General features: G+C 37.3%; 1 protein-coding gene across 1 annotated transcript in view; it reads left to right on the top strand.

Moving 5' to 3' along the window:
• Positions 1-22,525, top strand: part of IL1RAPL2 (interleukin 1 receptor accessory protein like 2) — a 560,200-nt gene that overhangs the window by 267,253 nt on the left and 270,422 nt on the right. The window contains exon 5 of the mRNA XM_070366574.1: positions 2,215-2,289. Within this exon, the coding sequence (XP_070222675.1) occupies positions 2,215-2,289 (75 nt within the window). The remainder of the gene's footprint in view (positions 1-2,214; positions 2,290-22,525) is intronic.

Raw genomic sequence — 22,525 nt, 5'->3', positions numbered from 1 at the left:
GAAAAGAGTCTGCCTGCAGTGCAGGAGACCCAGGTTTGATCTCTAGGTAGAGAAGATTCCCTAGAGAAGGAAATGACAACCCACTCCAGTATTCTTACCCAAAGAATCCCATGGACAGAGGAGCCTGGCAGGCTACGGTCCATAGAGTCACAAAGAGTCGGACACAACTGAAGCAACTTAGTACACAACCTTACCTATCATGTGCCCAACTTTTGTTTCTCTCTTTTTCTTTTAAATATCTTTGCAAATATGAGATGAACTTCTCTCATGTCAGCAAGAATTCCTAAACCAATCAATTTACAATGCTTTAATGATTATCTCTTACCTGCCTAGCCCAACTCTAGGTCGCTTGTGAATTACAAAGAAGTATAAAACATTTCCCCTAGATAGGTAAGAGTCTAGCTGGATAGTTGAAGTAAGGCATAAATACTGAGATAATTAAAAGGAGCTCAAGATATAAATATTAGCGTCACATAATGTTTGTCATAAAGCATTTTATATCTATGTGCTAAGTCCTTACATTTCTTTCTTCTAGGTGCCTCTCTAATTTGCCTCATTTTTTAAAAAACATTTCTCTAGACTTCAGTATTCTAACTCCTTATCCCCTCACTGCAGCCTTGTTACTGAATCCTCTTAGCTGTTTCTTTCCAAGACCTTTGTACATATCAAGCTATTTGTCTTTAGATAGCACTAAAGATAGATAGTCTTTTAGATAGATAGTCTTTTTTTTGCTGGTTTTCCAAAACTTTACAATGGTCTTCTAGTCTACTATATCATGTCCAGATTCCTCTGCATATGTCTCAGGATCCTCCAGAAGTTAGCTCAATTATATCAAGTGTTATTTCCAATTAATTCACATCATGAACAACTTACTTTTACCCCACCCTACTCAACTCCTTCTTACCAGATTGTTCAACTTTAATCACAGTGTGCTTGCTAAGTGAAAGTTGCTCAGTCCTGTCCAACTCTTTGTGACCCCATGCACTATAGAGTCCATGGAATTCTCTAGGCCAGAATACTGGAGTGGGCAGCCATTCCCTTCTCCAGGGGATCTTCCCAACCCAGTGATTAAACCCAGGTCTCCCACATCGCAGGCAGATTCTTTATCAGCTGAAACACCAGGGAAGCCCTCTATTCTTTGATTTATGTTATTAATTTTTCCTGTGTTTGTTATTCATTACTCTGCCTTTCCAAATCTTTTCCACTCCTTATAGTCTGTGTGGAGACTCATTTCTTTCATAAAACTTTGCCCAACCTGACAACAAATATTGACCTGTCCTTTCTCCATTCCTTTACTCCATATAGCTTTAAATAAATAAATAAATATATATATATATTTCTTTATCTGGCTGTCATGGGTCTTAGTTGCGGCCTGTTGGATGTTCACTATGCACTGCAGCATGCAGAATCTTCAGTTGCAGCATATGAGCTCTTAGTTGAGGCACATGGGATCTAGTTATCTGTCCAATAACGGAACCCAGTCCTCCTGAATTGGGAGCGTGAAGTCTTAGCCACTAGATCACCAGGGAAATCCCTCCACATTATCGTTTTATAACTCAAATGGTACAATGTTTTATTAAGTTGTCTGCTTTGTTCTTTCATCTCTTTAGTTCATGTGCTACTTCTGTGTTCATACTCCTAGGTTATACTTTGAAGGCAAAGATGAAATTTTTACTTCTTTTCCTTTAACGCTTAGCACAGGACTTAGTGGGCAAAATATATTTGTTCAGTATTTTTGATCAATTATCAATTATATTAATGAAGTTACCAGTGTTTTGTTATATTGTTTTAGAGATTGAGATGGAGAGTTGAGGGATGGTTCAGCAGTGTAGAAGTTTCAATCCACCAGAAATGTTCATTAGGATTTATGTCATTAAATAATATTTTACGTGGGTATGAAGATTTAATGTTTATATGATTATACTTTTAAAATCTCTATTTCTTTACACTCACAAGCTTATAAAACCATTCAAAGTAGATATTCATTTGATCTTGTGGGAAAGTGTAGCTTTCAAAGTAAGTAGCCAATTTACAGTGAATCAACAGCACTTTAAATGTGCTAGGAAATGGATATTGTATGGATAGAGTAACAACTCATGTAGGAACACTGTCTGATAAGTGTTTACAGACATTAAATACCATACAGGGTAGAATCTTTCTCATCCTGTAATTTATTTCAATTGTTTCGTTACCTTTTTTCATTTTCTCTTCTAGCTTTACTCACAGACAAACCTCCCAAGCCATTGTTCCCCATGGAGAATCAGCCAAGTGTTATAGATGTCCAGCTGGGTAAGTCGCCTTCAGGGAATAATAGATCCTAAACTTGCTCTCTGTTAACAGATGGAGAAAATTACATGAATCAGGAAAGGTTTACTGCTACTGATATTACATGCAAATCAATTTGTGTCTGCTCATTTATAACCCCGGAGTTCAGTGCAATAGCAGTTTAAGGAAATGAGTTTGTATTGCATCAGGAATGGTAATACTAACTGGTTACACTGGGTATTTTCTGTGCTATAGGACAGAGCTTTGTGACTGTGATTGATAGATTCCTGGGTGTCATGCCTTGGTGATTGGTGCAGAAAACTTTTCATGCTTGTCCATCCAAAATTTTTATTCAGAGGGCATTAACTCCTGGAGAGCAACCCCTTTTTCAAAATACAACAGCCCCTCAGTACAACCTTTAGAATGATTTGATAATATTATTTCCAGTGGCACAATTCAGGACTATTTAAAACTTGCTTTTAGGTTGAGATCCTGCATATTTATAAATAATATGGTGTAACAAAAAGAAACAAGTTGATTTACGGATGCTACTGTCTTTACAGACTGAAATAAAGACACAGGGTGTTGAGCCTCTTTTTGAGTCTCTTACCACTAATCCTTATATTCCAAGAACTTTAAGCTTAAAACTCAGAGGCCCACTAGTGTCTCTTTCAAACCATGTCCATAAAGCTACATTCTCTAACATCTGTGAGCTTTCATCTATCTTAGGTTTTATTCTATTCTTCACTTCAGATAATTTCTTTAACACTAAACAAGATAACCAGGTAAATATGCTGGCAAAGTTATTAGTTGTACTTTGGGTATGTGACATTGAAATATATGACCACAGTGGTACCTACCAATTATATAATCAGAGAATATGAATTGGCCCTAATATTTCACTCACTTTGGAAGTTTTTTACTCAAACTTTGATCTTTCCAATCCAATTTTTATTTTTATAGGCTTGTTTATATCTTAAAAATATGTGAGAGATTCCTCTCACCTATTCTTAAGGGCGTGTTCATTTTTATAAAATGAAACATAGCACATTATAGTTAATGCTGCCTAGCCATATGAGTACCAGAGTTAAATATTTTAAAACAAAAACAAAATAATAAACATGTTGTCAAGAGTGGGCTGTGAAAATGCTGAATATTTTGTAGATAATGTCAAAGTATTAGACTATGGCTCTCTCCCCACCATCTGTATATTACCTTGCAGAGTCTTCCACATTTTGTTAAAGCCAAATCTAGATGTGCTGACACACTCTTTCAGTAAGTTTTATTTAAATCTTTCCATCCATACTGGTATAAAATACCTCAGGAGTACTCAGTGGTTTGCTAGGGGTTACGTGAAACTGTAAAATGATCTTGTATCATTTGTTGAAGTTTCAAATGGATAAGTTATTTTTATATGAAAACATGAAATAAGGAGTAGAAAGCACAATTCACACAACCATTTCAAATAAAACATGACTAAATTTTGTGTTTGTGTATCTAGGGAGATACTTCTTCATTTTCCTCTGCCATTAAGCAAACTTCAACAGCAAAGTTTGAGGAATGTTGCTCTAAAGTAGGGAGGGAAACTTTTGTAGGGAGTAAATTTCATTCAGATTCACTGGGTGTCACACTTGTCTGTGTTATTCAGGACTATCCCTAAGATATATATATTCCAACTTAGATATATACGTCAAAATGACTCACCAATATCACCCTGTAAAAGCACTAAAGTAATTTGCTTCCAATTTACATTAGATGCAAGGCTGAACTTTTCAGTTTTTATTTTGTTACATAATTTGAAAACAACTTTATTGACAGAAAAATGGAAACCTGCCCATTTTTCATTCCAGAAAGGCTGTTTCTCCGAGATGCTAAATCAACCATGTAATTCAGAGAAAGAAAAACAAAATCAGTTAAACAAGATCTTTGGCATTCCAAGGAGCACATGACTGGTTAATTTTAAGTGATTTTAACTTTTCCACACATTTATTTAGTACTGTTTATTCACAACTGGAAAGCATTTTGTGTTGTAATTTACTCATGCTTCAACAGTAAGGTGATGTTAGGAGCTCTTTAAATGCCAGAGAACTCTTCAGTGTGTGTGTGGGGAGGGGGGCTCTGTAGACAGAGTGATGAGGGCTTAGAAATCCTAAGCATAAAACTGAGCTAGAGAAAGATAACTGGGGTGATTGGACATCCTTGTGTATATCTTGAAAAGTTTTAGAATTCAGTAAGGTCTCAAAACCTCTAGAAATTATTTTCCTTCATTTTTTAAAATTTACCAAGCACATGCAGCTTCAGATAGCCTTAAAACTAGAACTTAAATGAGAACTACTCAAAATATAACAATCTGAACTAAATGGCTTAAGGATATTACCAAGTTCAGATTTGCCAAATCCCAATATTTAAAATTTTTGAGATAATGTTATAGTGGGTTAAAGTTAGCCCCAGATTTTTCTCCTATCCCTACCATTTAAATGTAGTTTCTCATTCCACTCCCCTTGAATCTGGTTGGTCTGGGAAATACTTGACCAATAGAGTATGGAAGGAATGATATTTGAGGATATTGGAGGCTGGGCCAAAAGAAATCTCGTAACTTCACTTTGGGTCTCTTAGTCTGGTCTGAAATTACCATCCTGTGAGAAACTCAAGCCACATGTAGAGGCCCTAGAGGATGGGATACCATTTGATGAAAGAAAGGCCAACAAAGAACCAAGGAACCAGACGTGTGAGTGAATGAGTGTAAACCCATGTTGGAAGTGAATCCTCCAGTCCCAGATGCCCTGACTTTTAAGTTGAGATAAACCTTTGAACTGAACTCTTCTTAGATTTATGACCCTCAAAGTCATAAACAAACAAAAAAGTTTATCATTAGCAACTAAGCTAGGTGTAGTTTATCAAACAATAGATACACAGAGCAAACATTAATTAATTTTCTCCAGAATATTTTGAATTCTGTTTTCCCCATGAACAAGAGTCTCACGCAGGCATTTTATGCCAAATTAGAAATATTATAGGAGCTATTTAAGTATCAATTTCAAGACTGTTTTGAAAACATGATCTGGAATTATTATTTACTTTGTGCTTTTTTGAGGATTACAATAAGTTTTCAATTCTGCATATTTGTAAAGGCAAGCCAGTAAATGAAAATTTGGGGTTGAAATGAATACTTCTTATTGCATGGAGTTGGCATCAGTACAGATATTTTGTTGTCTCTCTAGAGGAAAATAAACATCTTGACTTTCTCTCTCCTATAGTGTAATCCATTAGTCATCCACAAGATTCTAGAAATTTACATACTTTTTGCTGACATAGTGATGACAGTTTGGTTGTTGCTAAATTGTGTTCACATTGTGATGCTGAAAGAAGATTAATCTTAACCAAATAACTATATATTTTGAGATGATAAACATGTTCTTAAATAATATTAAAACTTTTGTTTTCACAAAGCAAGCCTATTCAGCTAAAGCTGCTTGTGGTAATGTATAAAATATAAAGACAAAAGCAATGCATAAAAAACACACACAAATCCAGTTTGGTCCTATAATCTTCCATTTATTTTCTCTCTCTCTGAGGGTAAATTTAGCTTTTAATTTGATGAACAAACCTTTGCTATACCAGGGCTAATTAGGTTTCTGGCAGTTGAAAAGGAATATATTTTCAGTGGTTTTATAAGAAAAAATAACACTATCATAGTATATTAATTTATATTATGTTTTAATATCAAATTAGTAAAACATCATAGAGGCATCTGTCCCACTTGAAATGTGTTGATGCTAGGTAGACCTTTCTTTTGGATACAGCTTTTTTTTTTTTAAAGAACCCAAATGCATGCTTTACAAACTGTAACAGACTCCTAGAAATTTTGAAAAATCCATGAATACATGCGGATGGAAAGATTTGAGATGTGGCATTTAATTTCAATTAAGGGTGAATTTGGAAATGTACCCTGTTCTTCTCATTGATGATGATAGCTATTTTTCCTGGAAGTTTCCTAAGACTTAAATTACCAGTCAGCATTATGCATAAAATAAATATAAATACTGTTTATTTTCTCTTTTGTGTTAAAGAGTTAAAACCTGGGGGTCTAAATTATATAAGAAAAACTCAGAAGAGAGGAATAATTCCAAGCTAATTGAACGCCAGATGAATCTGATCCAATATGAAAGATTCTCTTTATTTCTCATCTCTCTGTTTCAGGATTTATTTTATTTTTACAGGCTGTTTAAATTCATATTTAATGACTGTGTTTTGTGCTACAGGCTCAAACTTTCTGTGTGAATAAGGAGTGTTAATCTTCGTCAGAAATCGATTTCACCAGCACATCAGTTTCTACTGAAAATTATATTAAGTTCCCTAAGAGACCACTGTATACTACAAGATAATAAGGGAAAAGATAGTATTTAATGCAATACTTAGGACTACAAGGCAAAAATAAATAGCTAATTGAACCCTAAATTAGGAAGTTAGCTGTTCAGTCAAATCTTCCTTTTTTTTTTTTTTCTTATTTAACTCGATTTACCTTAAAACGTTTTTCAAGTTCTTCAGTTCAGTTCAGTCGCTCAGTCGTGTCCGACTCTTTGCGACCCCATGAATTGCAGCACGCCAGGCCTCCCTGTCCATCAGCAACTCCCGGAGTTCACCCAGACTCACATCCATCAAGTCAGTGATGCCATCCAGCCATCTCATCCTCTGTCGTCCCCTTTTCCTCCTGCCCCCAATCCCTCCCAGCATCAGAGTCTTTTCAAGTTCTTAATGGATCCCAAATACTGTGTTAGATCCTAGGAATATAGAGGTGAATAAAATGAGGACCTTGGCCTTAAGGTGTTTCTAAGTCTAGTGGGGAAAAGAGATGTGTAAGTAGAATCACAATGCAATATGATAACAGCTTGGGCTTCCCAGGTGGCACTAGTGGTAAAGAACTCGCCTGCCAATGCAGGGGCCGCAGGAGACATGGATTTGATCCCTGGGTCGGGAAGATCCTCTGGAGGAGGGCATGACAACCCACTCCAGTATTCTTGCCTGGAGAATCCCATGGTCAAAGGGGCCTGGCAGGCTACAGTCCATAAGACCGCAGAGTTGGACAGGACTAAAGCAACTTAGCACGCATACACACATGATAATGGCCAAAACAGAGATGGGAAAACGGAGAGTGATTTCTTTGTGGCAGGACCTCATAAATTAACAATTCCATACTCTTTGAGGTTCACTCAATATAATGACAAAATGTTGTAGCCTCATTCCAAGTACTAAATTGTTTTAAAATAATCAAAAATTGCCAGGATATAATATATTATAATAATAAATTACCCACCATTCCTTCAGTATGGTAAATACTGAAGGTGGAAACTTAGGATCTCCCTGAGTCTCTTCAGTTTAACAAAATCAGTCAACTACTTCTAAAGTTGTCATAGAACAAATAATCCAAAGCAGATCACCAACCAACTGAGCTAAAATGTCAAGCCACAATTAATATCAATATAAATAGCAATGTATGAGTATTCCATTAGCTGGAATCATATATATGTATCATGAATCACATTATATGCATGTATATAATGCTGGTAGCATTTGAATTACTTTAATTTTTGTATACTCCTGTGCTTTTTAACTTCAAATAACTCCTTGAAAACCTTCAGTTAATCTTGAATCAGTGAAGACTTTGGAGAGGAAGAAGGGTATCATGAGTTCACTTAGCATTCTTGGCACACACATTTGGAGTTGATTCATGGCAGCATTCACTGTCCCTTGTAGATATTCTAGGGTTAGTGAACTGTTTCCAAAAGATCTATTTTTTACAGGATAACATGTACAAGCTTAGCCTGAGCTATCCCAAACTGCAAGCCATTCTATTCCCCAGATTGTACAATGTGTGCATTATTTACAGCTTTGGAAATTCTGGGCCAGCTTTTTCCATAAGAGTTGGCTGTCATATTGATGCTTGAGACTGACACTGGTTTACTTACTTTAAATGTATATAACTTAATGATAGTTGTTTGAGCCACTTGATCGTGAAAAGAAAAATGTTAACACTTTACTTAAGATGTATCTTTAATATAACAAGTTAATTATGAACACCTTAGGAATAGCATAATTGTTGACCAGACCTCTATTCCATATATTGTTATTTTGGGGCATTGCTGAAGTTTATGTCTCATTGACACATTAGTATAAACTTTGGGGTGTTTCATCACAATTTCATTAATGCCAATATCATGATTTTATGCATATTAAAACTTGGGAAGCCCAAGAATACTGAAGTGGGTAGCCCATCCCTTCTCCAGCAGATCTCCCCAACCCAGGAATCGAACTAAGGTCTCCTGAAATGCAGGCAAATTCTTTACCAGCTGAACTACCAGGTAAACCATAGTAGCAATAGAGCGATCATTTAGTGATTGCTTACTGAGCCACCCTCAGATGGTAAAGAATCTGCCTGCAATGCAGGAGACCCAGGTTCAATCCCTGGGTCAGAAATGTCCTCTGGAGAAGAGAATGGCTACCCACTCCAGTATTCTTGCCTGGAGAATTCCATGGACAGAGGAGCCTGGTAGACTACAGTCCATGGGATCGCAAAGAGTCAGATAGGACTGAGTGACTAACATTTTCACTTTTCACACTACTATACACTGAGACTATATTAATACTTTATATGCATTATATCATTTAATCCTCCCAATAACTCTATGAGATATATGCAACTATTTGTCCCATTTTTAAAGAATCATTAAGATATTTTTCATATACCATACAGCTGACTGACAAATCATATACTTCAATTAATTCTAATACATTCAGAGTTGTGCAACCTTTACCACAATCAATTTGAGAACATTTTAATATGCCCCCTGAAACTCCAAACCCATTAGCAGTCACTTCTCAGTCCCCTACCTTCACCCCCACCACCATCTCTAGGCAATCCACTAATAATTTTTCCTTGTCTATAAATTTGCTTATTCTGGGCATTTAATATAAATGAATTTGTACAACATGTGGTCTCTTGTGATTTGCTTCTTAACATATTGTTCTCAAGGTTCAAGCATGTTGTAGTTTATATCAGTACTTCACCCCTTTTTAACTGCCAAGTAATATTCCATTGTATGGATGTAACAAATATTATTTATCCATACATCAACTTAAGGACATTTTTCTTGTTTCCTTTATTTGGCTATTATAAACAATGCTGCTATAAATAGTAGTGTACAATTTGTGTGTGTGTGTGGATGTATGTTATTATTTCTCTTGAGTTATCATTCATACCTAGGAATAGAGCTGTCAGATCATTGGTCACTCTATACTTAACCTTTTAAGGAATTGCCAGATGTTTTTGCAAAGTGAATACACTGTTTTACATTCTCAGTGGAAATACACAAGCATTCCAGTTTATCCACATCCTCACCAATGCTTGTTATTTTCCATTTCTTTGGTATAGTTATCCTAGCAGGTGTTTAGTGGTATCTCATTTTGGTTTTGATTTATACTTCCAAAATGGTTAATTATGTTAAGCATCTTTTTATATGTTTATTTGTCATTTATATGTCTTTGGAGAAATGTCTATGGCCCATTTTTAAAATGAGAAAATTTGGCTCAGAGATGTTAGTAAGCAGTTTATAAATAGTGAGACATAAGTTGACACTCTTAACACTTACCCATAATGTCCATTAATGTTAGTACTGTTGTTTACACAGTCTCCTGGGGGCTTAGTTTTGTTCCCTTATTAAAAAAAGATTTTGGATAGAAGGCGAGTGATCCTATATGAATAAGTTAAAAGAGTATCCAGTGTGAATTAATTCAGTGGGAAAATAGAAATGAGTTAAAAAGCATTACTTTGAATTTTTGACCATTATAACACATGCCAAAGCATATTTTCAAATGGCGAAGTAATTCAGAAGCTACAGGCATACCTGAAAACAGGCTGTGAAACACAAGACACTATAGAAAAACTTTCCAAAGGCGTTTACACATAAATGACCAGAAAGCTGCATGTATGCTCCATCATCTGAGCCAATACCAAGAAATTCATCCGTGTCACTCAATGGTACTAAGGATAGATTAGAGACTAAAAAATACATTAGGAAACTCTCTGCTTTTGGAACTTATTAGGAATATGGATCAACTAAGGACACTATTCTCCAATAACGTGTTCTGTCTGTATTAACATAAATGTCATCAGCTTTATAATACTTTTCAGCAATTTTGTCTTCTAATGCATTTTGAGTAGTGGCTAGTGTATGCTTTTTAAATACTGAAAAGGGAAAAAATAAAGCTACATATTTTGACTGTGTCTTAACACCCAACATGAACTGGGAGAAAAAGAATAATTTAGGCACCACTTCTAACTCGAATAGCTTATTTTATATAAATACAGGTGGATTTCATATTATAGGTAAACTTGTAAAAAAATTGAGGGAAATATCATGTGGGTGGTTCACATGTAAACACTTTTAAGTGTCTTCAGAATTGAAGTGGAAGGGTGGTTTTTCATCATTTAAATAAGTCCCTTAATTATTTTCTACACTTTATTTGTCCAGATGTGGCTTAAACTTTGGAATATCTTTTGATCCCTTGTGTGTGTGTGCTCAGTCATGTCCAACTTTTTGAGACCCCATGGACTCTAGCCCACCAGGCTCCTCTGTCCATGGAATTTTCAAAGCAAGAATACTGGAGCGGGTTGCCATTTCCTACTCCAGGGGACCTTCCCAACCCAGGGATCAAACCTGCATCGGTTGCATTTCCTGCACTGGCAGGCAGATTCTTTACCACTGCACCACCTGGCAAGCCCTTAGAAATAGTTTTTTCTAGAAATCACATAGAGCTATCAGGAATGGTATAAAAATGTTTGGTTTTGTTAACAGATACATGTGTTTCTGTTAATTGGAGAATATAAAAAATCTCCCTGCTTTCCTCCCCATCGTTTCCCTAATTATCTCCTATACTGTTATAGTAGACAACCACAGATCATACTCAACACAAAATAAGGGACAGGCAAGAGGTCTGGAGGAAAATCTCAGAGGCTTCTGATGCCATAGCTCATAGTCTAGAGTCAAGGTAACAACCTGAAGGCTGGAAGCTTACAGCAAGGTGGTGAGAAAATAGGTCAGGTAAAACAGCATGCCAATCTTGGGTTCTTAGCAAGGTGAGAAAGTGAGACTAAGAAGCCATCCAAAAATCAAGCAACAAATGGATACTGAAAAGTTAAAGACAGTGGCATTTGAACTGTAAGAATTGACACTGGATTTCCATAAGAGAAAGGTATTGTCACTGGGCATGTGTTGTGTTCAGTCATTCAGGCGTGTCCTACTCTTTGTGACCCCATGGACTATAGCCCGCCAGGCTCCTCTGTCCATGGGATTCTTCAGGAAAGAATACTGGAGTGGGTAAGCCATTTCTTTCTCCAGGGGATCTTCTTCCCGACCCAGGACTCGAACCTGCATTTCCTGCATTAGCAGGTGGATTCTTTACCATGGCGCCACCTGGGAAGGCCACTGGGCATGGTGCCTCAGAAAGAAGGTTGGAAAGAACTGGGGCTTAGAGAGGTGCAAAGGAGGATACACCTGGCGGTTAGGAGCAGTTTAAGAACACATGGGTGAAAAAGGAGCACCATCAAAAACAGTGAAAGGCAAACCTAGCCTGAAACCAGTTCTAACAGAAACAGTCTTGTTCTGCCAGTATCTGAATTTTTTAAATTAGATTAATAGTGTATGCATTATGTCAAAAAATACAGATTGGTTTTGTTTACAAATGCAGTATCAACCCAGAAGCTTCTATATATTGATATTTTGTGTATGCTTTAAACATTTGTTTTCCATGAATAGCAGCTTTGGTCCATGGAGGGCCTATAACAGTTTGATTTCCTTAGTTGCAAATGTGTTGAGAGTCCTCCCATTGCTATAATGATGATTTTCCACTTAATAGCCAAACTGTTTGATGAGGTTTTTTACTTGGTGAGATGACGACAATGGTGTGATGATGAGCCAGCAAAGAAACAAAAGGAATGTGAACAATTGTAATGAGAACCTGCCATAAAGGAGAGGGAATTCTGGTTAAGGCCAAACTGAAAAACCCTTACTGCAATTATGGAAAAATGTTAAGTTCTTTGGAGAGGAGAGAATTGTGATAATTTTAGATAAGAGAATTATAGAAGGGAAAGGGTTAATTTTAATAATCATGTCTCATGTTTATGTAGTATACTTCTCTAAGTAAATCAAAGCTTTTTCTCAGGTACTATTTACTTAATATCTTTAATATTTTTGGAAAACAGGGTGAGTCATTATTAAGCGTTGACACATGGGGAGATCAAAGTTCTTTGTGACACCACAGGCAGTTTAACTGAACATAATAGTGAGGAATACACTGGATCGGTACTGAATGAATGCCTGACCAATTATCAGATGACTCAGAATTACTATTGACTCTGCTATTAAATATGTACAAATGTTTAGCAGTGATGATCTACTAGTCAATTCTGGATGATTTGCTATTTTCTATTTCAGTCTAGTCACTAGCTTAAATACGTGTGTGCATGTTCACTTGCTTCAGTCATGTCCAACTCTTTGTGACCCCTTGGACTGTAACCCACCAGGCTTCTCTGTCCATGGGATTCTCCAGGCAAGAATACTAGAGTGGGTTGCCACGCCCTCCTCCAGGAGATCTTCCCAACCAGGGATATAACCCAGATGTCCTTCATTGCAGGCAGATTCTTTATCTGCAAAGCTACTTATAATAAGCTGGTAACAATTGTTCTCATGAGTGAGCACTTAGTATATCAGACTAGGTCTTAAACTTTGTAGATTGGTAGCCTGTGTTTGCTCTTTGGTTCTATGTGTTGATGTCTGGTATTTTACTTTTGCCATTCTTCTGATATGTGAAGTATTCTTAAAGAGAACACGAGCAGAAACAAGATGATGCTAGCAGAGGGTACATGTTAAATTTTGCAAAAGATGAAGGAGAGACCCTGCCTTCATACAATGTGTAGAAATAGCTAAGTAAGAATGGAACTTCTCACTTGTCAGAAGTGAGTCCATGATTCTGTTAGTTCACTAGGTTATTTTTTCTTTTAAACCTTCTATTAACAGACTCCCGTCATGTCTGTATATGCAAAATAAGAATTATATTAATCATCTTCCAGTTGTCTTCTTCAAATGGGTGGTTTTATTGTGTTTACTCTGCTCTCATCAGGATTTTAACTACATCCCAGTAATCTTTATTCATAGCAGAAGGAAATAATGCCTTTTTATTTAATTCTACAGATCTGGAAACCAGTATCATATCCAAAGTCACTGAATAAACAGACAAGGCCATTCAATATAAAAAACCTCCAAAGCTCCCTCTGTATTTCAAAATGTCTCAATTTTTATCTTTTCTTTTCCCCTTTCCTCTATTTTAGGAAGAAGAGGTGCCATGAATTCTTTCCAAATTTAAATTATCTACTCTGGTCTTGATTCCACCTCTTCCCACATCTGTTGTTACTTATCAATTATTCTTTATTTGAACTGCATTTTTAAACTCTGTCCCAAAGCACATGACTAATTTTTCTCCCATACTAAACAAAATACATATTTGAAAAAAACCACTGTCTGTATCCTTCTTCCTTTTCAAGATACACTGTCCCATCTGTATTTTTCCTGTCCATACCCAATTGCTTTTATACATAGATCATCTGTTTTACTGTATATCATTTACTTTCCACCTTACTGAACCTACTTCAATACCATAATTCTATTGAGACTCATCTCTAAGTTATTTAATTATCTTCATATAATTGTCTAATTATGTGGCCTCCTCTATTGCCTCTTTCATTTCAGAATCATTTTACACCTTTTGGCACTGTTGAGCAAGTTGTTTTCCAGTACCGTACTTGGCAAATAGTAGATGTTTAGTGTGTGAAGAATACCTCCTTTTTCTTCTAAATCTCCTGTTTACTATTCTAGTTCTTAACCTAAATATCTTGTTTCTTCTCAATTTTTCTTTCTGATGTCTCTTCCTACAACTACTTCATTGATTGGTGTTAATAGAAAATAGGATCAGTACAAGTTTAAACCATAAGGATAATTTGTAAATATTCATAAACTTACATTATGGAAATATGGATTTGGTAATATATATGCCTTTATTAAGTAAGATAGAAGTGCCTGCTTTGGTTTATTTGGTAAAGAGGAATGCCTATTCTAAATTAAAGAAAGTTTTAAGAAGGGACTCTCATTCTGAACTAGGGTTATTGATAAGATTTATCCAGTCATTAAGATATTAATTGAACAACTACTATGTATAAGGAGACTAAATGTAGTCATAGACCCTATGGGGGCTAGAATTTAACTGATGTGATTGAGATAAACAAAAAATAAAAGGCATGAGGTAACATTGGTAAGATGATAGAATAGGGAGCTTCAGACCTTGTCCCTCTTCAGAAACACCCACTTAACAATAAATGATCCAGAAAGCCTTTATGAAAACTCTAGAAATTAGATAGGAAGTCACAGTACCCCAGACAAGCTCAAATCCAAGAACAATTACATTGAAAACATAAAAAATCATGCTTCAACTATGTCACCTCCTCCCCAAGCTGGCATAGCTTGCAGTTGGGAAGAAAAACCCAACTTACAGCTTCTCCCTTGGGAGATAAAGAGAAGAGTAGAACATATATCCAGTGTTCCAGCTATTGGTGGGACTTAGCAAAGCACTGGTTTCTATCTCTCCTGAAACAGAGTACTGATGAGGAATCAGTATACCTGGGATGCCTAGGGGTCACATAAAATTAAAGAGAGCCCAGTGGCTTGAGGCCGTGCAAGATAGTGTATTACAGACAGATACCAGAGGGAGCAAGATACTACAAGCTCCAGAAAAACTAGTGACCAGAGCTAGAGAAGATGCATTCCCAGAAAATTTTTAGTTCTCAGAATCTTTAGACAAGTTTATTAGTGAAAGCATTTCCCTATATGAAGATTTTCTGTGAAGAGTGAGAGATATGTGGCAGCCTTGATGGAAGGGGAGTTTGGGGGAGAATAGATACATGTCTATGTATAGCTGAGTCCTTTTGCTGTCCACCTGAAACTATCACAACATTGTTCATTGGCTATACTTCAATACAAAATAAAAACATTTAATTAGATAAAAAAGAATGGGAGAGATGGCTATGTTTTAAAATGCATGGATAGCAACACAGAGTCTCAGGGCACACAAAGAAATAGAAAAACATGTCCTAATTGAAGGAACAAACAAACAAAAAATCTCCAGAACCCAGCCTTAAAGAAATGGAGGTATATGGATTATCTGACAACGAGTTAAAAATAACCATTATGAAGATGTTCAACAAGCTCAGGAAAATGATGCATGAACAAAGTGAAAATATCTACAAAGAATTAGAAAAAGTTTTTCTTTAAAAAATGAAATTTTGGAGCTGAAAAACACAAAAACTAAAGTTCCACAGTAGACATGATTGAGCAGAAGAATCAGTGACCTCAAAACAGGTCATTGAAATTATCCAGTTAAAGAAGCAAAAGAAAAAAGAATGAAAATGAGTTTTAAAAAAGGCCTGAGACTTATGGGATACCAACAAGCAGATGAGTATATGCATTGTGAGAGTCTCAGAAGGGGAAGAAAGATAAAGGAGAAATTTTATTTGATGAAATTATGGGAGAAAGCCCCAAATCTGGGAAAGGTAGTAGATATCCAGATTCAAGAAGCCATAAAACATTCCAAAAAGGTGAACCCAGAGAGTCCACACCATGACAAGTTATGAGTAAATTGTCAAAAATCAAAGACAAGGAAAGAATTTTTAAAGCTACAAGAGAAAAGTGGCTCATTATGTACAAGAGTCACCCATAAAGCTGTAAGTGAATTTCTCAGTAGAAACTGTTTAAGCCATAAGAAAATGGAATGGTATATTCAAAGTACTAAAAGAAATACAAAACTGTCAACCAAAGATACTGTATCAGTCTTGGGTATTCACTGGAAGGACTGATGTTGAAGCTGAAACTTCAATACTTTGGCCACCTGATGCGAAGAGCTGACTCATTGGAAAAGACCCTGATGCTGGGAAAGATTGAGGGCAGGAGGAGAAGGGGATGACAGAGGATAAGATGGTTGGATGGCATCACCAAATCAATGGACATGGGTTTGAGTGGACTCCGGGAGTTGGTGATGGACAGGGAAGCCTGGAGTGCTGTGTTTCACGGGGTCACAAAGAGTCGGACATGACTGAGCGACTGAACTGAACTGAACTGATACCAAAATTTAAGTTGTAGCAAAAGCAATACTGGAATTTTATATTGATAAACACCTATATAATAAAGAAAAAGTTTATTAAAAAAAAAACCTACACCTCAGATAACTGGAAAAATAACAAATTTCTCCCTAAGTTAGTAGAAGGAAGAAAATAAGATTAGAGATTAGAGGGGAAAAAAGTAGGAAGTCAAGAAACACCTGGAGTAACAGACAAATTTGGTCTTGGAATACAGAATGAAGCAGGGCAAAGGCTCATAGAGTCTTGCCAAGAGAATGACTGATCATAGCAAACACCCTCTTCCAACAACACAAGAGAAGACTCTACACATGGACATCACCAGATGGTCAACACTGAAACGAGATTGATTACATTTTTCGAAGCCAAGATGGAGAAGCTCTATACAGGCAGGAAAAACAGGACCAGAAACTCACTGTGGCTCACATCATGAACTCTTTATTGCCAAATTCATACTGAAATTGAAGAAAGTAGGGAAAACCACTAGACCATTCAGGTATGACCTAAATCAAATCCCTTACGATTATACAGTGGAAGTGGGAAATACATTTAAGGGACTAGATCTGAGTGCCTGATGAACTATGGATGGAGGTTCATGACATGGCACAGGAGACAGGGATCAAGACCATCCCCAAGAAAAAGAAATGTGAAAAAGCAAAACGGCTGTCAGAGGAGGTCTTACAAATAGTTGTGAAAAGAAGAGAAGCGAAAAACAAAGGAGTAAAGGAAAGATATACCCATCTGAATGCAGAGTTCCAAAGAATAGCAAGGAGAGATAAGAAAGCCTTCCTCATCCTGAACCCTCCTCCTTTCTAAATTAAAAAAAAAAAAAAAAGCCTTCTTCAATGATAAGTGAAAAGAAACAGAGGAAAACAATAGAATGGAAAAGACTAGACATCTCCTCCAGAAAATTAGAGATACCAAGGGAACATTTCATACAATGATGGGCTCAATAAAGGACAGAAATGGTATGGACCTAACAGAAGCAGAAGATAATAAGAAGAGGTGGCAAGAATACACAGAAGAACTGTACAAAAAAGATCTTCATAACCCAGATAATCACGATGGTGTGATCACTGACCTAGAGCCAGACATCCTGGAATGTGAAATTGAGTGGGCCTTAGGAAGCATCACTACAAACATAGGTAGTGGAGGTGATGGAATTCCAGTTGAGCTTTTTCAAATCCTGAAAGATGATGCTGTGAAAGTGCTCCACTCAATATGTCAGCAAATTTGGAAAACTCAGCAGTGGCTACAGGACTGGAAAAGGTCAGTTTTCATTCCAATCCCAAAGAAAGGCAATACCAAAGAATGCTCAAAGTACCGCACAATTGCACTCATTTCACACACTAGTCAAGTAATGGTCAAAACTCTCCAAGCCAGGCTTTAACAGTACATGAAACATGAACTTCCAGATGTTCAAGCTGGTTTTAGAAAAGGCAGAGGAACCAGAGATCAAATTGCTAACATCTGCTGGATCATGGAAAAAGCAAGAGAGTTCCAGAAAAACATCTATTTGTGCTTTATTGACTATGCCAAAGCCTTTGTGTGGATCACAATAAACTGTGGAAAATTCTGAAAGAGATGGGAATACCAGACCACCTGACCTGCCTCTTGAGAAACCTGTATGCAGCTCAGGAAGCAACAGTTAAAACTGGACATGGAACAACAGACTGATTCCAAATAGGGAAAGGAGTACATCAAGGCAATATATTGTCACCCTGCTTATTTAACTTATATGCAGAGTACATCATGAGAAACACTGGAATCAAGATTGCTGGGAGAAATATGAATAACCTCAGATATGCAGATGACACCACCCTTATGGCAGAAAGTGAAGAAGAACTAAACAGCCTCTCGATGAAAGTGAAAGAGGAGAGTGAAATACTTGGCTTAAAGCTCAAAATTCAGAAAATTAAGATCATGGCATCCAGTTTCATCACTTCATGGCAAATAGATGGGGAAACAGTGGAAACAGTGTCAGACTTTATTTTTGGGGGCTCCAAAATCACTGCAGATGGTGACAGCAGCAATTAAATTAAAAGACACTCCTTGGAAAGTAACTTATGACCAACCTAGATAGCATATTAAAAAGCAGAGACATTACTTTGCCAACAAAGGTCTGTCTAGTCAAGGCTATTGTTTTTCCAGTAGTCATGTATGGATGTGAGAGTTGGACTATAAAGAAAGCTGAGTGCCATAAAGAATTGATGCTTTTGACCTGTGGTGTTGGAGAAGACTTTTCAGAGTCCCTTGGACTGCAAGGAGATCCACCCAGTCCATCCTAATGGAGATCAGTCCTGAGTGTTCATTGGAAGGAGTGATGTTGAAGCTGAAACTCTAATACTTTGACCACCTGATGTGAAGAGCTGACTCATTTGAAAAGACCCTGATGCTGCAAAAGATTGAAGGTGAGAGGAGAAGAGGATGACAGAGGATGAGATGGTTGGATGGCATCACTGACTCAATGGACATGAGTTTGAGTAAACTCTGGGAGTTGGTGATGGACAGGGAGGCCTGGCGTGCTATGGTCCATGGGGTCACAAAGAGTAGGACACGACTGAGCAACTGAACTGAACAGAAAAGTATCCTGCACCATGACCAGGTGGAATTTATCCCTGGGATGAGAGAATGGTTTAGCATATGAAATCAATCAATGTGATACATCATATTAACAGAACAAAAGTTAAATATCTCATGATTATCACAATAGATGCAAAAATCATTTGGCAAAATTCAACATTTGTGTATGATAAAAAAACACTGAGCAAACTAGGAAGAGAAGCAAATCACCTCAATATAGTAAAGACCATATTTCAAAAGCCTACAGTTAACATTACATTCAGCAGTAAAAATAACTGAAAGCTTTTCCTTTAAGATCACAAACAAGTCAAGGATGCCCACATAGCAATTTCTATTTAATATATTATTAGAATACTAGAACTCCTAGCCATTGGAGAAGGCGATGGCACCCCACTCCAGTACTCTTGCCTGGAAAATCCCGTGGACGGAGGAGCCTGGTGGGCTGCAGTCCGTGGGGTGGCAAAGAGTTGGACACGACTGAGCAACTTCACTTTCAATTTTTGCTTTCATGCATTGGAGAAGGAAATGGCAACCCACTCCAGTGTTCTTGCCTTGAGAATCCCAGGGACGGGGGAGCCTGGTGGGCTGCCGTCTATGGGGTCACACAGAGTCGGACACGACTGAAGCAACTTAGCAGCAGCAGAACTTCTAGCCAGAGATATTAGGCAAGAACAAGAAATTAAAAGCGTTTCAAATTAGAAAGGAAGAAGTAAAATTATCTTCATTTATAGATCACATTATCTTATATGTAGAAAACCTTAAAGACTCCAGAAAAATCCTTGTTATCTAATAAATCAATTCAACAAAGTTGCAGGATATAAATCAATATTAAAAATACTGTTGAATTTTTATACACTAACAATGAGTAATCCTAAAAGGAAATTTTTAATATCCTATTTATGATAGCATTAAAGTGAATAAAATACTTAGGAATAAACTTAACTTGGGTGAAAGACACACACTGAAGGCTATAAAATACCGCTGAAAGAAATTCAAGACACAAATAAATGGGAAAGCACATCATGTTCATGGATAGGAAGACAATATTGTTAAAATAGCCTTATGACCCAAAACAATCTACAGATTTAGTGTGAAAAATTTAAATAGCATTTTCCACATAAATAATAAAATACAATCCTAAAATTCATATGCAACTACAATGGACCACAAATAGGCAGAAAATTCTTGAAACAGAGGAGCAAAATTGGGGGCTTTACACTTCCTGTCTTCAAAATATAAAACCAGAGAAACCAATCAAAACAGCATTTTACTGGCATGAATTTATACATATAGACCACTGGAATAGACTTGAAAACCCGGAAATAAACCTGCCGGGGACCAGCCCCGGCTGATCCAGGGTATTCAAAGCGGGGACAGCGTCGGCGACCTATTTATTTAAATATTTTATCAAAGATATAAAGAGTAATAGGATGAGGATAGCTCAGTAGGAAAATTTAGTGGAAAAAAGAGGCTGAGTAGCTTGGTTTATGCGGGAGACCAATAAAACTTCAAGACAAGAAGTTTGCACCACTTATGTAGGCTGCAGGCGTCCTTCCGTTCTCCCGAAGGAGAGGAGATACTGAGGCCTCCCCGGTCGGATCTTAGAAGCCCAGGCATAATTAGTAAGCATGGCGGGTTCCGCGCTCCAGATGGAGACTCAGCCAGAATTTGGGAGAGAGAGAGACATGGGGAGACCAAGTTTCGGTGAACAAGGCCCACACTTTATTTTCCAAAATAGTTTTTTATACCTTAAGTTGTGCATAGAGGATAATGGGGGAAGGGGTGGAGTCATGCAAGGACAGCAGTTCCTGGTTCTAATCTAAGCCAGGCTTTCAAACTTATCATATGCAAAAGTTCAGGTGATTTACATCATCTTCTTGCCAGGAGGCCTGTTAACATTTTAAGGAACTTATTTTTCTCTAAAGGTGATTATTCCAAAGTCAGGCACCAGCCTCCAAAAAAGCATTGGACAAAGCTGCATTCCTATAGGACAAAGGTGAGGTGGGCTCAATCAAGAAAAGAATTAACTCAAGGGTCCAAGGTTACAAACATTGAGCTACTACTTACATTTCTATACACCCATTATATCAATCAATACACTGCCAAGGACACAGTAGGTAAGGGGTATGGAGACTTAGCAGCAAACATTGGCTCAGTAAGTGAAAAACCCTTCACCAATATAATTTCTAATCAATCTTTTAACTACTCAAAAGAATCTGTGTTTAGACAGTTTAGAACATCTCCTGCCTCTCACAGTTGGGAGGCTCTGAACAATCACATGTGGCCGGAAAAACCTATTCAGGCAGGCTAGAGGATTTCCAAAGGAGTTTGTAGGTTAAACACTGTCACACCCAGGAATTATTAACTGGAGCTGTAAGCTAACTCTTTTTTCAGAGAGAGGTATTGGGGGACAGCCCCCTGTAAAGTCAGAGGTGTAGGTGAAAGCACAAAGCAGAAAGTAGGCAGACTCTGGTTTTGGGGGTAGATGCTCGAGAATTTCCAGGGAGACTCCTGAGGCTTGATCCCGCCTTTGAGTATGCCAAGCCTCCTTCCTCATGACCTTTGCCATGGGCGGAGCTCGCTCCCCGCATCTTGAAACCATACATATGTGGTCAAATGATCTTACAAAAAGGTATCAAGATCTCTGAATGGGGAAAGGATAATATGTTCAACAAATGTATTGAGAAAAAGGGATGGGTGTGTGCTCACTCAGTTGTGTCTGCCTCTTTGTCACCATGGACTGTAGCCTCTGTTCATGGATTTCCCAGGCAAGAATACTGGAGTGGTTTGCCATTTCCTCTTCCAGGGATTCTTCCTGACCCAGGGATGGAACCTGTGTCTCCTGCATTGGCAGACAGCTTCTTTACCATTGAGCCATCTGGGAAGCCCTAGCAAAAGGGATATCCACATGGAAAAGAATACAGATAGTTCCTTCCCGAATACCATACACAAAAATCAACTCAGTGTGGATTGGAGACTTAAACAAAGACCTACAACTGTAAAACTCCTAGAAGAAAACACAGGAAAAAACTTCACACCTTTGGTCTTGGCAATAATTTCTCAGATATGACACCAAAGGACAGGCAACAAAAATAAAAATAGACAAGTGGGACACAAAAAGTTTCTGGACATCAGAGGAAACAATCAGTAAAGAGGCAGTATAGAGAATAGGGATAATTTGCAAAACGTATTTCTGGTAAGAGGTTAATATCCAAAGATGTAAGGAACTACTACAATTCAATAACAAGAAAACAAACTACCTGATTCTAAAAACTGGCAAAAGAATTGACTAGCCATTTCTCCAAAGAAAGCATATGAATGGTCAGCAAGTTTATAAAGAGATGTTCAACACAAATACAAATCAGACCCCTAATTGGATATCACCTCAGAGCTGTCAGGATGTGCATTAAAATCAATAAGCAAACAAACAAATAACAAATT

Source organism: Bos mutus, chromosome X (assembly GCF_027580195.1).
Source record: "Bos mutus isolate GX-2022 chromosome X, NWIPB_WYAK_1.1, whole genome shotgun sequence".
Taxonomy (NCBI): domain Eukaryota; kingdom Metazoa; phylum Chordata; class Mammalia; order Artiodactyla; family Bovidae; genus Bos; species Bos mutus.
The sequence above is the reverse complement of the archived record's forward strand: the minus strand, read 5'-3'. Positions and strand labels throughout refer to the sequence as shown.